The sequence below is a fragment of the Choloepus didactylus genome, chromosome 3 (genome assembly GCF_015220235.1).
Source record: "Choloepus didactylus isolate mChoDid1 chromosome 3, mChoDid1.pri, whole genome shotgun sequence".
NCBI lineage: Eukaryota > Metazoa > Chordata > Mammalia > Pilosa > Megalonychidae > Choloepus > Choloepus didactylus.
This window is the reverse complement of record NC_051309.1, coordinates 94,309,443-94,325,559: the sequence shown is the minus strand read 5'-3', so window position 1 is coordinate 94,325,559 and position 16,117 is coordinate 94,309,443. Positions and strand designations below refer to the sequence as shown.

Below are 16,117 nucleotides of genomic sequence, written 5' to 3'. Positions count from 1 at the left end.
ACAATGTAGCTTACAATGGGTGACAGTGTGATTGTGAAAACCTTGTGGATTGCACTCCCTTTATCCAGTGTATGGATGGATGAGCAGAAAAATGGGGACAAAAACTAAATGAAAAATAGGGTGTGATGGGGGGATGATTTGGGTGTTCCTTTTTACTTTTATTTTTTATTCTTATTCTTTCCGGTGTAAGGAAAATGTTCAAAAATAGACTGGGGTGATGAATGCATAACTATATGATGGTACTATGAACAGCTGATTGTGCACCATGGATGACTGTATGGTATGTGAATACATCTCAATAAAATGGAATTAAATTAAAAAAAATTTATTTCAATTCTAAACATTCCATTCCCAAAAATACACTTAACCAACAAAGACTTCCCTCTGGCCCTGTCTGACTCAATTTCTTTCTGAACATCTATTTTTAATGACATATATAGTTACAGTACAGTGAACTAAACACATTGATTTAAATTACTAATTTCCTGGACATGTTTTTTAATTCACTGATCTTCATCTTTATTGAATAAAAAAATGACTGAAATTTCCTCATAAAACTCATGTCTCTAAAGTCAATAATACACAGAAAGTTTCCAGTTTTGAAAGTAGCTTCAACAAGATCATATAAAGCAAACTGTGAAGCAAATAATTTAAAGATAAATGACATTATACATTAAATGATACATCCAGTGGTGTTGCTCTTCCTAAAGTACTTGCTATGGCAGATTCATCCTTTAGACCTCAGAAGACCAATGAGGAAAAAAGAACTGACAAACAAGAACTACATGGAAAGCAGAAGTTATGGCTGACCAGAAATTTATCTTTATACTGATTATAATTCTTCAAAGAGCATCAGTTGTTTACATTTAAGTCATGCCTAAAAATAATACATGCAAAATATGACTATTAATACTCATCTTCTTTTGATTAGAAAGTTGAAAATTCTGTGTTCCATTTTATCGTATGTGCTAATATTATTCTGATGCAAAACTTTCAGATACAAATTGTTTCTGAAGTGAATAAAATAATTTCCAAGTTGCCTTTTCTATTGTACAAGTCCTGTGATAGTTCCTTCTTTTCAGCACACAGTCCTTTGTTGGCCTTTAGCTTACATGGAAACTTCAAGCTATAACCCATGGCAGCCAGGGTCAGAGTCTTCACTCCAGTGTGCATCTCGTTTCTCTGCCACAAGTTTGATGAATTGAGAGTGACTGGCATAAAGCTTGAGTTTATCACTGATGTCTACCCATTTCACTTTTCCAGCATCATCTCCAGCTTCTAGGGTAAGATTATCCATTATCTCACCTTGTTACCAAAGAGAAAACATCACAAGAAAAAGTAATTCATTTATTAATTTCTTTGTCAGCACAACTCTGTATCGTCTTAATAAAAACAATCTTAAATCATTATTGTATTAAGTAGTCAAGTGAATTAAAAACTAGAATATTCTCAAATGCCAAATTTTAACCAAGTTCCTAAATTTTAGGAAAAGGCACCAACAGAAAAGTTTTTTCATTAGTAAGTACGAATAGTATGTTAAAAAAAAAGAAAGAGCCCAATGGCTAAACAAAAACACCAACAACAATACCAAATGCTGGTGAGAATGTAGAGCAACAGGAACTCTCATTGTTGGTGGAATGAAAACTGGTACTGCCACTTTGGAAGACAGTTTGGTTTCTTACAGAGCTAAACATAGGCTTATATGATCTAGCAATTGTGCTTCTAGGTAGTTATCCAAAGGAAATGAAAACTTAAGTCCCTACAAAAATTTGCACATGAATGTTTACAGCCGTTTTATTCATAATTGCCAAAAATTGGAAGCAACCAAGATGCCTTTCAATAGATGAATGGATAAACAAACTCAGCTACATCCATACAATGTACCACAATGTACAATGATTCAGCAATAAAAAGAAATGAGCTGGGTGGGGCAAGATGGTGGATTGGTGAGGTGTATGTTTTAGTTACTCCTCCAGGGAAGTAGGTAGAAAGCCAGAAACTGCGTGGACTGGACACGCAGAGCAATCTGACTTTGGGCATACTTCAAACAACACTCATGAAAACGTGGAACTGCTGAGATCAGCGAAATCTGTAAGTTTTTGCAGCCAGGGGACTCGCGCCCCTCCCTGCCAGGCTCAGTCCCATGGGAGGAGGCGCTGTCAGCACTGGGAAGGAGAAGGGAGAACTGCAGTGGCAGCTCTTATCGGAAACTCATTCTACTGATCCAAACTCCAACCGTAGACAGACTGAGACCAGACACCAGAGAATCTGAGAGCAGCCAGCCCAGCAGAGAGGAGACAGGCATAGCAAAGAAACAGCAAGACAAACTCACAAATAAAAGCGGATGCTTTTTGCAGTTCTGGTGAACATAGAAAGGGGAAGGGCAGAGCTCAGGCCCAGCAGGCTCATTTGCAAAACCCAAAGAAAAACTGATCTCTCTGCCCTCTGGATCTTTCCTAATAGCCCTAATTGCTTTGTCTCTTAGCATTTCAATAATGCATTAGATCTGCTGGGAGGGCCCTTTTTTCCTTTTCTTTTTTTTTTTTTTAATCTTTTTTTCATTTTCTAAAACAATTACTCTAAGAAGCCCAATACAGAAAGCCTCAAAGACTTGCAATTTGGGCAGGTCAAGACAAGAGCAGAACTGAGGGCTCTGAGATAAAAGGCAATAATCCAGTGGCTGAGAAAATTCACTAAACACTAAAACTTCCCAAGAAAAGGGGGGCATCCTCTCACAGCCATCATCCTGGTGGACAGGAAACACTCCTGCCTGTCACCGGCCCCACAGCCCAGAGCTGCCCCAGACAACCCAGTGGGACGGAAGTGCTTCAAATAACATACACCACAAAATTGGGCGTGGACATTAGCCTTCCCTGCACCCTCAGCTGGTTGTCCCAGACTTGGGAAGGTGGAGCAGTGGGAATTAACAAGCCCCATTCAGACATCATTTCAGCAGACTGGGAGCCTTCCTACACAGACCAGCAGCCCAGAACCACCCTGGGGGGACGGCAATTACCTGTGACATAGCACAGTCATCCCTCAACAGAGGACCAGGGGGTGCAAGGCCTGGAAGAGGGACCCACTCACAAGTCTCAGGGGCCACTTGCCAATACCAAGGACTTGTGGGTCAGTGGCAGAGACAAACTGCGGCAGGACTGAACTGAACGATTAGACTACTGCAGCAGCTTTAAAACTCCAGGAACACCAAGGAGATTTGGTTGTTAGAGCCGCCCCCCTCCCTGACCGCCCAGACACACGCCCCTTATACAGGGCGAGCAACACCAACTACACACGCAACCTTGGTACACCAACTGGACCCCACAAGACTTACTCCCCCACTCACCACAGAGGCAAAGCGGGGGAGAACTGGCTTGAGGGGAACAGGTGGCTAGCGGACGCCACCTGCTGGTTAGTCACAGAAAGTGTACTCCACGAAGCTGTAGACCTGACAAATTAGAGATAAGGATTTCAATTGGTCTACAAATCCTAAAACAACCCTACCAAGTTAAGCAAATGCCAAGAGGCCAAAAACAAAAGAAAATTTTAAAGCACATGAAAAAACCAGAAGATATGGATGACCCAAGCCCAAGCACCCAAATCAAAAGATCAGAAGAAATACACTACTTAGAGCAACTAATTAAAGAACTAAAGATGAATGATGAGACTATGGCACGGGATATAAAGGACATCAAGAAGAGCATGGAACAGGATATAAAGGACATCAAGAAGACCCTAGAAGAGCATAAAGAAGACATTGCAAGACTAAATAAAAAAACAGATGATCTTATGGAAATTAAAGAAACTGTTGACCAAATTAAAGATTCTGGATACTCATAGTACAAGACTAGAGGAAGTTGAACAACGAATCAGTGACCTGGAAGATGACAGAACGGAAAATGAAAGCACAAAAGAAAGAATGGGGAAAAAAATCGAAAAAATCGACATGGACCTCAGGGATTTGATAGATAATATAAAACGTCCAAATATAAGAATCATTGGTGTTCCAGAAGGAGAAGAAAAGGGTAAAGGTCTAGGAAGAGTATTCAAAGAAATTGTTGGGGAAAACTTCCCAAATCTTCTAAAAACCATAAATACATAAAATCATAAATGCCCAGTGAACTCCAAATAGAATAATCCAAATAAACCCACTCCGAGACATATTCTGATCACACTGTCAAATACGGAAGAGAAGGAGCAAGTTCTGAAAGCAGCAAGAGAAAAGCAATTCACCACATACAAAGGAAACAGCATAAGACTAAGTAGTGACTGCTCAGCAGCCACCATGGAGGAGAGAAGGCAGTGGCACGACATATTTAAAATTCTGAATGAGAAAAATTTCCAACCAAGAATACTTTATCCAGCAAAGCTCTCCTTCAAATTTCAGGGAGAGCTTAAATTTTTCACAGACAAACAAATGCTGAGAGAATTTGCTAACAAGAGACCTGCCCTACTGGAGATACTGAAGAGGGCCCCACAGACAGAGGTACAAAGAAAGAGGAGCGAGACATGGAGAAAGGTTCAGTACTAAAGAGATTTGGTATGGGTACAATAAAGGATATTAATAGAGAGAGGGAAAAATATATACGACAAACATAAACCAAAGGATAAGATGGCTGAAATGCCTTCACGGTTATAACATTGAATGTAAATGGATTAAACTCCCCAATTAAAAGGTATAGATTTGCAGAATGGATCAAAAAAAATGAACCATCAATATGCTGCATACAAGAGACTCATCTTAGACACAGGGACACAAAGAAACTGAAAGTGAAAGGATGGGAAAAAATATTTCATGCCAGCTACAGCCAAAAGAAAGCAGGTGTAGCAATATTAATCTCAGATAAAATAGACTTCAAATGCAGGGATGTTTTGAGAGACAAAGAAGGTCACTACATACTAATAAAAGGGGCAATTCAACAAGAAGAAATAACAATCATAAATGTTTATGCACCGAATCAAGGTGCCACAAAATACATGAGAGAAACAGTGGCAAAACTAAAGGAAGCAATTGATGTTTCCACAATAATTGTGGGAGACTTCAACACATCACTCTCTCCTATAGATAGATCTACCAGACAGAAGACCAATAAAGAAATTGAAAACCTAAACAATCTGATAAATGAATTGGATTTAACAGACATATATAGAACATAACAACCCAAATCACCAGGATACACATACTTCTTTAGTGCTCACGGGACTTTCTCCAGAATAGATCACATGCTGGGACATAAAACAAGACTCAATAAATTTAAAAAGACTGAAATTATTCAAAGCACATTCTCTGGCCACAATGGAATACAAGTAGAAGTCAATAACCATCAGAGACTTAGAAAATTCACAAATACCTGGAGGTTAAACAACACATTCCTAAACAATCAGTGGGTTAAAGAAGAAATAGCAAGAGAAATTGCTAAATATATACAGATGAACGAAAATGAGAACACAACATACCAAAACCTATGGGATGCAGCAAAAGCAGTACTGAGGGGGAAATTTATAGCACTAAATGCATATATTAAAAAGGAAGAAAGAGCCAAAATCAAAGAACTAATGGATCAACTGAAAAAGCTAGAAAATGAACAGCAAACCAATCCTAAACCAACTACAAGAAAATAACAAGGATTAAAGCCGAAATAAATTACATAGGAACAAAAAAACAAGAGAGGATAAATAACACCAAAACTTGGTTCTTTGAGAAGATCAACAAGATTGACAAGCCCCTAGCTAAACTGACAAAATCAAAGAGAAGACCCATACAAACAAAATAATGAATGAGAAAGGTGACATTACTGCAGATCCCAAGAAAATTAAAAAAATTATAAGAGGGTACTATGAACAAATGTATGGCAACAAACTGGATAATGTAGAGGAAATGGACAATTTCTTGGAAACATATGAACAATCTAGACCGACCAGAGAAGAAACAGAAGATCTCAACCAACCAATCACAATCAAAGAGATCCAATCAGTCATCAAAAATCTTCCCACAAATAAATGCCCAGGGCCAGATGGATTCACAGGGGAATTCTACCAAACTTTCCAGGAAGAACTGACACCAATCTTACTTAAACTCCTTCAAAACATTGAAGAAAATGGAACAAAACCTAACTCATTTTATGAAGCTAACATCAATCTAATAACAAAACCAGGCAAAGATGCTACAAAAAAAGGAAAACTACTGGCCAATCTCCCTAATGAATATAGACGCAAAAATCCTCAACAAAATACTTGCAAATCAAATCCAAAGACACATTAAGAAAATCATACACCATGACCAAGTGGGGCTCATTCCAAGCACGCAAGGATGGTTCAACACAAGAAAATCAATCAATGTATTACAACACATTAACAAATCAAAAGGGAAAAATCAAATTATCATCTCAATAGATGCTGAAAAAGCATTCGACAAAATCCAACATCCATTTTTGATAAAAACACTTCAAAAAGTAGGAATTGAAAGAAACTTCCTCAATATGATAAAGAGCATATGTGAAAAACCCACAGCCAGCATAGTACTCAATGGTGAGAGACTGAAAGCCTTCCCCCTAAGATCAGGAACAAGACAAGGATGCCCACTATCACCACTGTAATTCAACATTGTGCTAGAACTGCTAGCCAGGGCAATTCAGCAAGACAAAGAAATAAAAGGCATCCAAATTGGAAAAGAAGAAGTAAAACTGTCATTGTTTGCAGACGATACGATCTTATATCTGGAAAACCCCGAGAAATCGACGATACAGCTACTAGAGCTAATAAACAAATTTAGCAAAGTAGCAGGATACAAGATTAATGCACACAAGTCAGTAATGTTTCTATATGCTAGAAATGAACAAACTGAAGAGACACTCAAGAAAGAGATACCATTTTCAATAGCAACTAAAAAAATCAAGTACCTAGGAATAAACTTAACCAAAGATGTAAAAGACCTATACAAAAAAAACTACATAACTCTATTAAAAGAAATAGAAGGGGACCTTAAAAGATGGAAAAATATTCCATGTTCATGGATAGGAAGGCTAAATGTCATTAAGATGTCAATTCTAACCAAACTCATCTACAGATTCAATGCAATCCCAATCAAAATTCCATCAACCTACTTTGTAGACTTGCAAAAGCTAGTTATCAAATTTATTTGGAAAGGGAAGATGCCTCGAATTGCTAAAGACACTCTAAAAAAGAAAAACGAAGTGGGAGGACTTACACTCCCTGACTTTGAAGCTTATTATAAAGCCACAGTTGCCAAAACAGCATGGTACTGGCACAAAGATAGACATATAGATGAAGGGAATCGAATTGAGAATTTGGAGATAGACCCCCAGATCTATGGCCAACTGATCTTCGATAAGGCCCCCAAAGTCACTGAACTGGGTCATAAAGGTCTTTTCAACAAATGGGGCTGGGAGAGTTGGCTATCCATATCCAAAAGAATGAAAGAGGACCCCTACCTCACACCCTACACAAAAATTAACTCAAAATGGACGAAAGATCTCAATATAAAAGAAAGCACCATAAAGCTCCCAGAAGATAATGTAGGAAAACATCTTCAAGACCTTGTATTAGGTGGCCTCTTCCTAGACTTTACACCCAAAGCACAAGCAACAAAAGAAAAAATAGATAAATGGGAACTCCTCAAGCTTAGAAGTTTCTGTACCTCAAAGGAATTTCTCAAAAAGGTAAAGAGGCAGCCAACTCAATGGGAAAAAATTTTTGGAAACCATGTATCTGACAAAAGACTGATACCTTGTATATATAAAGAAATCCTACAACTCAATGACAATAATATAGACAGCCCAATTATAAAATGGGAAAAAGATATGAAAAGACAGTTCTCTGAAGAGGAAATACAAATGGCCAAGGAACACATGAAAAAATGTTCAGCTTCACTAGCTATCAGAGAGATGCAAATTAAGACCACAATGAGATACCATCTCACACCAATTAGAATGGCTGCCATTAAACAAACAGGAAACTACAAATGCTGGAGGGGATGTGGAGAAATTGGAACTCTTATTCATTGTTGGTGGGACTGTACAATGGTTCAGCCACTCTGGAAGTCAGTCTGGCAGTTCCTTAGAAAACTAGATATAGAGCTACCATTCGATCCAGCGATTGCACTTCTCGGTATATACCCGGAAGATCGGAAAGCAGTGACACGAACAGATATCTGCACGCCAATGTTCATAGCAGCATTATTCACAATTGCCAAGAGATGGAAACAACCCAAATGTCCTTCAACAGATGAGTGGATAAATAAAATGTGGTATATACACACGATGGAATACTACGCGGCAGTAAGAAGGAACGATCTCGTGAAACATATGACAACTTGGATGAACCTTGAAGACATAATGCTGAGCGAAATAAGCCAGGCACAAAAAGAGAAATATTATATGCTACCACTAATGTGAACTTTGAAAAATGTAAAACAAATGGTTTATAATGTAGAATGTAGGGGAACTAGTGATAGAGAGCAAATAAGGAAGGGGGAACAATAATCCAAGAAGAACAGATAAGCTATCATGGGTAAATTTAATGTTCTGGGAATGCCCAGGAATGACTATGGTCTGTTAATTTCTGATGGGTATAGTAGGACCAAGTCACAGAAATGTTGCTATATTAGGTTACTTTCTTGGGGTAGAGTAAGAAAACGTTGGAAGTAAAGTAGTTATCTTAGGTTAGTTGTCTTTTTCTTACTCCCTTGTTATGGTCTCTTTGAAATGTTCTTTTATTGTATGTTTTTTTTTAATTTTTAATTTTTTTTTATTTTTCATACAGTTGATTTAGAAAAAAAAAAAAAGTTAAAAACAAAAAAACAAGGAAAAAATATGCAGAGCCCCCTTGAGGAGCTGGTGGAGAATGCAGGGGTATTGGCTTGCCCTACCTCGATGGTCGCTAACATGCCCACAGACATAGGGGATTGGTGGTTTGATGGATTGGCCCTCTACCACGGAATTTGCCCTTGGGAAGACTGTTGCTGCAAAGGAGAGGCTAGGCCTCCCTATAATTGTGCCTAAGAGCCTCCTCCCGAATGCCTCTTTGTTGCTCAGATGTGGCCCTCTCTGTCTAGCTAAGCCAAACTGAAAGGTGAAATCACTGCTCTCCCTCCTACGTGGGATCAGACACCCAGGGGAGTGAATCTCCCTGGCAACATGGAATATGACTCCCGGGGAGGAATGTAGACCCGGCATCGTGGGATGGAGAACATCTTCTTGACCAAAAGAGGGATGTGAAAGGAAATGAAATAAGCTTCAGTGGCAGAGAGATTCCAAAAGGAGCCGAGAGGTTACTCTGGTGGGCACTCTTACACACAATATAGACAACCCTTTTTAGGTTCTAATGAATTGGGGTAGGTGGTGGTGGATACCTGAAACTATCAAGATTCAGAACCCATGAATCTTGAAGACAATTGTATAAAAATGTGGCTTATGAGGGGGGACAGTGGGATTCGGGGGGTGCCATAGGGATCACACTCCCATTTGTCTAGTTTGTGGATGGATGAGTGGAAAGGTGGGGGAAGGAAACAAACAAACAAACAGACAAGGGCGCCCAGTGTTCTTATTTACTTTAGTTGCTCCTTTTCACTTTAATTATTATTCTGGTTATTTTTGTGTGTGTCATAATGAGGGTGTCGGGGATTGATTTTGGTAATGATTGTACAATTACGTAATGGTACTGTGAACAATCAAATGTATGATTTGTTTGGTATGACTGCGTGGTATGTGAACATATCTCAATAAAATGAATTAAAAAAAAAAAGAAATGGGCTATCAAGCCACAAAAATACATAAGGAAACTTCCTTCTTCTAGTTCTCTAATAAATTATATAAAACAAAATTTTAAAAAAGTTTGAAGAGAGAGAGGGAGGGTAAAGACAGTGATTTGAAGAACCCATAAACAGACAATCAGCATCTGGGGATCAGTCACTGTTTTTAACTCCAAAAACAAATAGTTAACAAATTTATCAGTGCTGTACTTGTCATAGAGACCTGCATTTTAATTTATGTTTCATCTGCATATTTCTCCCTCTGAAATATTTCCTCTAAGTTCTCAATATCAGAAGGATCAATTCTTCTAATACCTTCATTAGAATAGTGGTATAAGGTACTGGGAGTTTTCCCCAAGTTCAGCAATCAAAAGCAAAGAATGTGGAGGCAGGGCAAGATGGCAGACTGGTGAGCTGTAAGTTTTAGTTACTCCTCCAGGAAAGTAGGTAAAAAGCAAGGAACTGCGTGGACTGGACACCACAGAGCAATCTGTCTTTGGGCATACTTCATACAACACTCATGAAAATGTCGAACTGCTGAGATCAGCGAAATCTGTAAGTTTTTGTGGCCAGGGGACCCGCGCCCCTCCCTGCCAGGCTCAGTCCCATGGGAGGAGGGGCTGCCAGCTCCGGGAAGGAGAAGGGAGAACTGCAGTGGTAGCCCTTCTCGGAAACTCATTCTACTGATTCAAACTCCAGCCATAGATAGACTGAGACCAGACACCAGAGAATCTGAGAGCTACCAGCTCAGCAGAGAGGAGACAGGCATAGAAAAAAAAAAATAACACGAAAAACTCCAAAATAAAAGCGGAGGATTTTTGGAGTTCTGGTGAACACAGAAAGGGGAAGGGCGGAGCTCAGGCCTTGAGGCGCATATGCAAATCCCGAAGAAAAGCTGATCTCTCTGCCCTGTGGACCTTTCCTTAATGGCCCTGGTTGCTTTGTCTATTAGCATTTCAATAACCCATTAGATCTCTGAGGAGGGCCCTTTTTTTCTTTTTTTTTTAATTCTTTTTTCTTTTTCTAAAACAATTACTCTAAGAAGCCCAATACAGAAAGCTTCAAAGAATTGCAATTTGGGCACATCAAGTCAAGAGCAGAACTAAGAGAGCTCTGAGGCAAAAGGCAATAATCCAGTGGCTGAGAAAATTCACTAAACACCACAACTTCCTAAGAAAAGGGGGGTGTCCGCTCACAGCCACCATCCTGGTGGACAGGAAACACTCCTGCCCATCGCCAGCCCCATAGCCCAGAGCTGCCCCAGACAACCCAGTGTGACGGAAGTGCTTCAAATAACAGGCACACACCACAAAACTGGGCGTGGACATTAGCCTTCCCTGCAACCTCAGCTGAATGTCCCAGACTTGGGAAGGTGGAGCAGTGGGAATTAACAAGCCCCATTCAGACATCATTTGAGCAGACTGGGAGCCTCCCTACACAGCCCAGCAGCCCAGAACTGCCCTGGGGGGACGGCACTCACCTGTGACATAGCACAGTCATCCCTCAACAGAGGACCCGGGGTGCACGGCCTGGAAGAGGGGCCCACTTGTAAGTCTCAGGAGCCATACGCCAATACCAAAGACTTGTGGGTCAGTGGCAGAGACAAACTGTGGCAGGACTGAACTGAAGGATTAGACTATTGCAGCAGCTTTAAAACTCTAGGATCATCAGGGAGATTTGATTGTTAGGGCCACCCCCCTCCCCGACTGCCCAGAAACACGCCCCACATACAGTGCAGGCAACACCAACTACACACGCAAGCTTGGTACACCAATTGGGCCCCACAAGACTCACTCCCCCACTCACCAAAAAAAAAGGCTAAGCAGGGGAGAACTGGCTTGTGGAGAACAGGTGGCTCGAGGACGCCACCTGCTGGTTAGTTAGCGAAAGAGTACTCCACGAAGCTGTAGATCTGATAAATTAGAGATAAGGACTTCAATAGGCCTACAAACTCTAAAAGAACCCTATCAAGTTCAGCAAATGCCACGAGGCCAAAAACAACAGAAAATTATAAAGCATATGAAAAAACCAGACGATATGGATAACCCAAGCCCAAGCACCCAAATCAAAAGACCAGAAAAGACACAGCACCTAGAGCAGCTACTCAAAGAACGAAAGATGAACAATGAGACCATAGTACGGGATATGAAGGAAATCAAGAAGACTCTAGAAGAGCATAAAGAAGACATTGCAAGACTAAATAAAAAAATGGATGATCTTATGGAAATTAAAGAAACTGTTGACCAAATTAAAAAGATTCTGGACACTCATAGTACAAGACTAGAGGAAGTTGAACAACGAATCAGTGACCTGGAAGATGACAGAATGGAAAATGAAAGCATAAAAGAAAGAATGGGGAAAAAAATTGAAAAAATCGAAATGGACCTCAGGGATATGATAGATAATATGAAACATCCAAATATAAGACTCATTGGTGTCCCAGAAGGGGAAGAAAAGGGTAAAGGTCTAGGAAGAGTATTCAAAGAAATTGTTGGGGAAAACTTCCCAAATCTTGTAAACAACATAAATACACAAATCATAAATGCTCAGCGAACTCCAAATAAAATAAATCCAAATAAACCCACTCCGAGACATATACTGATCACACTGTCAAACACAGAAGAGAAGGAGCAAGTTCTGAAAGCAGCAAGAGAAAAGCAATTCACCACATACAAAGGAAACAGCATAAGACTAAGTAGTGACTACTCAGCAGCCACCATGGAGGCAAGAAGGCAGTGGCACGATATATTTAAAATTCTGAGTGAGAAAAATTTCCAGCCAAGAATACTTTATCCAGCAAAGCTCTCCTTCAAATTTGAGGGAGAGCTTAAATTTTTCACAGACAAACAAATGCTGAGAGAATTTGCTAACAAGAGACCTGCCCTACTGGAAATACTAAAGGGAGCCCTACAGACAGAGAAACAAAGACAGGACAGAGAGACTTGGAGAAAGGTTCAGTACTAAAGAGATTCGGTATGGGTACAATAAAGGATATTAATAGAGAGAGGGAAAAATATGGCAAACATAAACCAAAGGATAAGATGGCCGATTCAAGAAATGCCTTCACGGTTTTAACGTTGAATGTAAATGGATTAAACTCCCCAATTAAAAGATAAAAATTCGCAGAATGGATCAAAAAAAATGAACCATCAATATGTTGCATACAAGAGACTCATCTTAGACACAGGGACACAAAGAAACTGAAAGTGAAAGGACAGAAAAAAATATTTCATGCAAGCCACAGCCAAAAGAAAGCAGGTGTAGCAATATTAATCTCAGATAAAATAGACTTCAAATGCAGGGATGTTTTGAGAGACAAAGAAGGCCACTACATACTAATAAAAGGGGTAATTCAGCAAGAAGAAATAACAATCGTAAATGTCTATGCACCCAATGAAGGTGCCACAAAATACATGAGAGAAACACTGGAAAAACTAAAGGAAGCAATTGATGTTTCCACAATAATTGTGGGAGACTTCAACACATCACTCTCTCCTATAGATAGATCAACCAGACAGAAGACCAATAAGGAAATTGAAAACCTAAACAATCTGATAAATGAATTAGATTTAACAGACATATACAGGACATTACATCCCAAATCACCAGGATACACATACTTTTCTAGTGCTCATGGAACTTTCTCCAGAATAGATCATATGCTGGGATATAAAACAAGCCTCAATAAATTTAAAAAGATTGAAATTATTCAAAGCACATTCTCTGACCACAATGGAATACAATTAGAAGTCAATAACCATCAGAGACTTAGAAAATTCACAAATACCTGGAGGTTAAACAACACACTCCTAAACAATCACTGGGTTAAAGAAGAAATAGCAAGAGAAATTGCTAAATATATAGAGACGAATGAAAATGAGAACACAACATACCAAAACCTATGGGATGCAGCAAAAGCAGTGCTAAGGGGGAAATTTATAGCACTAAACGCATATATTAAAAAGGAAGAAAGAGCCAAAATCAAAGAACTAATGGATCAACTGAAGAAGCTAGAAAATGAACAGCAAAAAAATCCTAAACCAAGTACAAGAAAAGAAATAACAAGGATTAAAGCAGAAATAAATGACATAGAGAACAAAAAAACAATAGAGAGGATAAATATCACCAAAAGTTGGTTCTTTGAGAAGATCAACAAGATTGACAAGCCCCTAGCTAGACTGACAAAATCAAAAAGAGAGAAGACCCATATAAACAAAATAATGAATGAAAAAGGTGACATAACTGCAGATCCTGAAGAAATTAAAAAAATTATAAGAGGATATTATGAACAACTGTATGGCAACAAACTGGATAATGTAGAAGAAATGGACAATTTCCTGGAAACATATGAACAACCTAGACTGACCAGAGAAGAAATAGAAGACCTCAACCAACCCATCACAAGCAAAGAGATCCAATCAGTCATCAAAAATCTTCCCACAAATAAATGCCCAGGGCCAGATGGCTTCACAGGGGAATTCTACCAAACTTTCCAGAAAGAACTGACACCAATCTTACTCAAACTCTTTCAAAACATTGAAGAAAATGGAACACTACCTAACTCATTTTATGAAGCTAACATCAATCTAATAGCAAAACCAGGCAAAGATGCTACAAAAAAGGAAAACTACCGGCCAATCTCCCTAATGAATATAGATGCAAAAATCCTCAACAAAATACTTGCAAATCGAATCCAAAGACACATTAAAAAAATCATACACCATGACCAAGTGGGGTTCATTCCAGGCATGCAAGGATGGTTCAACATAAGAAAAACAATCAATGTATTACAACACATTAACAAGTCAAAAGGGAAAAATCAAATTATCATCTCAATAGATGCTGAAAAAGCATTTGACAAAATCCAACATCCCTTTTTGATAAAAAACACTTCAAAAGGTAGGAATTGAAGGAAACTTCCTCAACATGATAAAGAGCATATATGAAAAACCCACAGCCAGCATAGTACTCAATGGTGAGAGACTGAAAGCCTTCCCTCTAAGATCAGGAACAAGACAAGGATGCCCGCTGTCACCACTGTTATTCAACATTGTGCTGGAAGTGCTAGCCAGGGCAATCCGGCAAGACAAAGAAATAAAAGGCATCCAAATTGGAAAAGAAGAAGTAAAACTGTCATTGTTTGCAGATGATATGATCTTATATCTAGAAAACCCTGAGAAATCAACGATACACCTACTAGAGCTAATAAACAAATTTAGCAAAGTAACGGGATACAAGATTAATGCACATAAGTCAGTAATGTTTCTATATGCTAGAAATGAACAAACTGAAGAGAAACTCAAGAAAAAGATACCATTTTCAATAGCAACTAAAAAAATCAAGTACCTAGGAATAAACTTAACCAAAGATGTAAAAGACCTATACAAAGAAAACTACATAACTCTACTAAAAGAAATAGAAGGGGACCTTAAAAGATGGAAAAATATTCCATGTTCATGGATAGAAAGACTAAATGTCATTAAGATGTCAATTCTACCCAAACTCATCTACAGATTCAATGCAATCCCAATCAAAATTCCAACAACCTACTTTGCAGACTTGGAAAAGCTAGTTATCAAATTTATTTGGAAAGGGAAGATGCCTCGAATTGCTAAAGACACTCTAAAAAAGAAAAACGAAGTGGGAGGACTTACACTCCCTGACTTTGAAGCTTATTATAAAGCCACAGTTGCCAAAACAGCATGGTACTGGCACAAAGATAGACATATAGATCAATGGAATCGAATTGAAAATTCGGAGATAGACCCTCAGATCTATGGCCGACTGATCTTTGATAAGGCCCCCAAAGTCACTGAACTGAGCCATAATGGTCTTTTCAACAAATGGGGCTGGGAGAGTTGGATATCCATATCCAAAAGAATGAAAGAGGACCCCTACCTCACCCCCTACACAAAAATTAACTCAAAATTGACCAAAGATCTCAATATAAAAGAAAGTACCATAAAACTCCTAGAAGATAATGTAGGAAAACATCTTCAAGACCTTGTATTAGGCGGCCACTTCCTAGACTTTACACCCAAAGCACAAGCAACAAAAGAGAAAATAGATAAATGGGAACTCCTCAAGCTTAGAAGTTTCTGCACCTCAAAGGAATTTCTCAAAAAGGTAAAGAGGCAGCCAACTCAATGGGAAAAAATTTTTGGAAACCATGTATCTGACAAAAGACTGATATCTTGCATATACAAAGAAATCCTACAACTCAATGACAATAGTACAGACAGCCCAATTATAAAATGGGCAAAAGATATGAAAAGACAGTTCTCTGAAGAGGAAATACAAATGGCCAAGAAACACATGAAAAAATGTTCAGCATCACTAGCTATTAGAGAG

At 38.9% G+C, this 16,117-nt stretch overlaps 1 protein-coding gene across 1 annotated transcript in view; it reads right to left on the bottom strand.

Annotated features, from left to right (window-relative positions):
• Positions 1-309: 309 nt before the first annotated feature.
• NUDT9 (nudix hydrolase 9) overlaps positions 310-16,117 on the bottom strand; it is a 112,099-nt gene continuing 96,291 nt past the window's right edge. Inside the window, exon 8 of the mRNA XM_037830224.1 lies at positions 310-1,305. Coding sequence (XP_037686152.1) covers positions 1,127-1,305 — 179 coding nt within the window. The 3' untranslated portion in view covers positions 310-1,126. The remainder of the gene's footprint in view (positions 1,306-16,117) is intronic.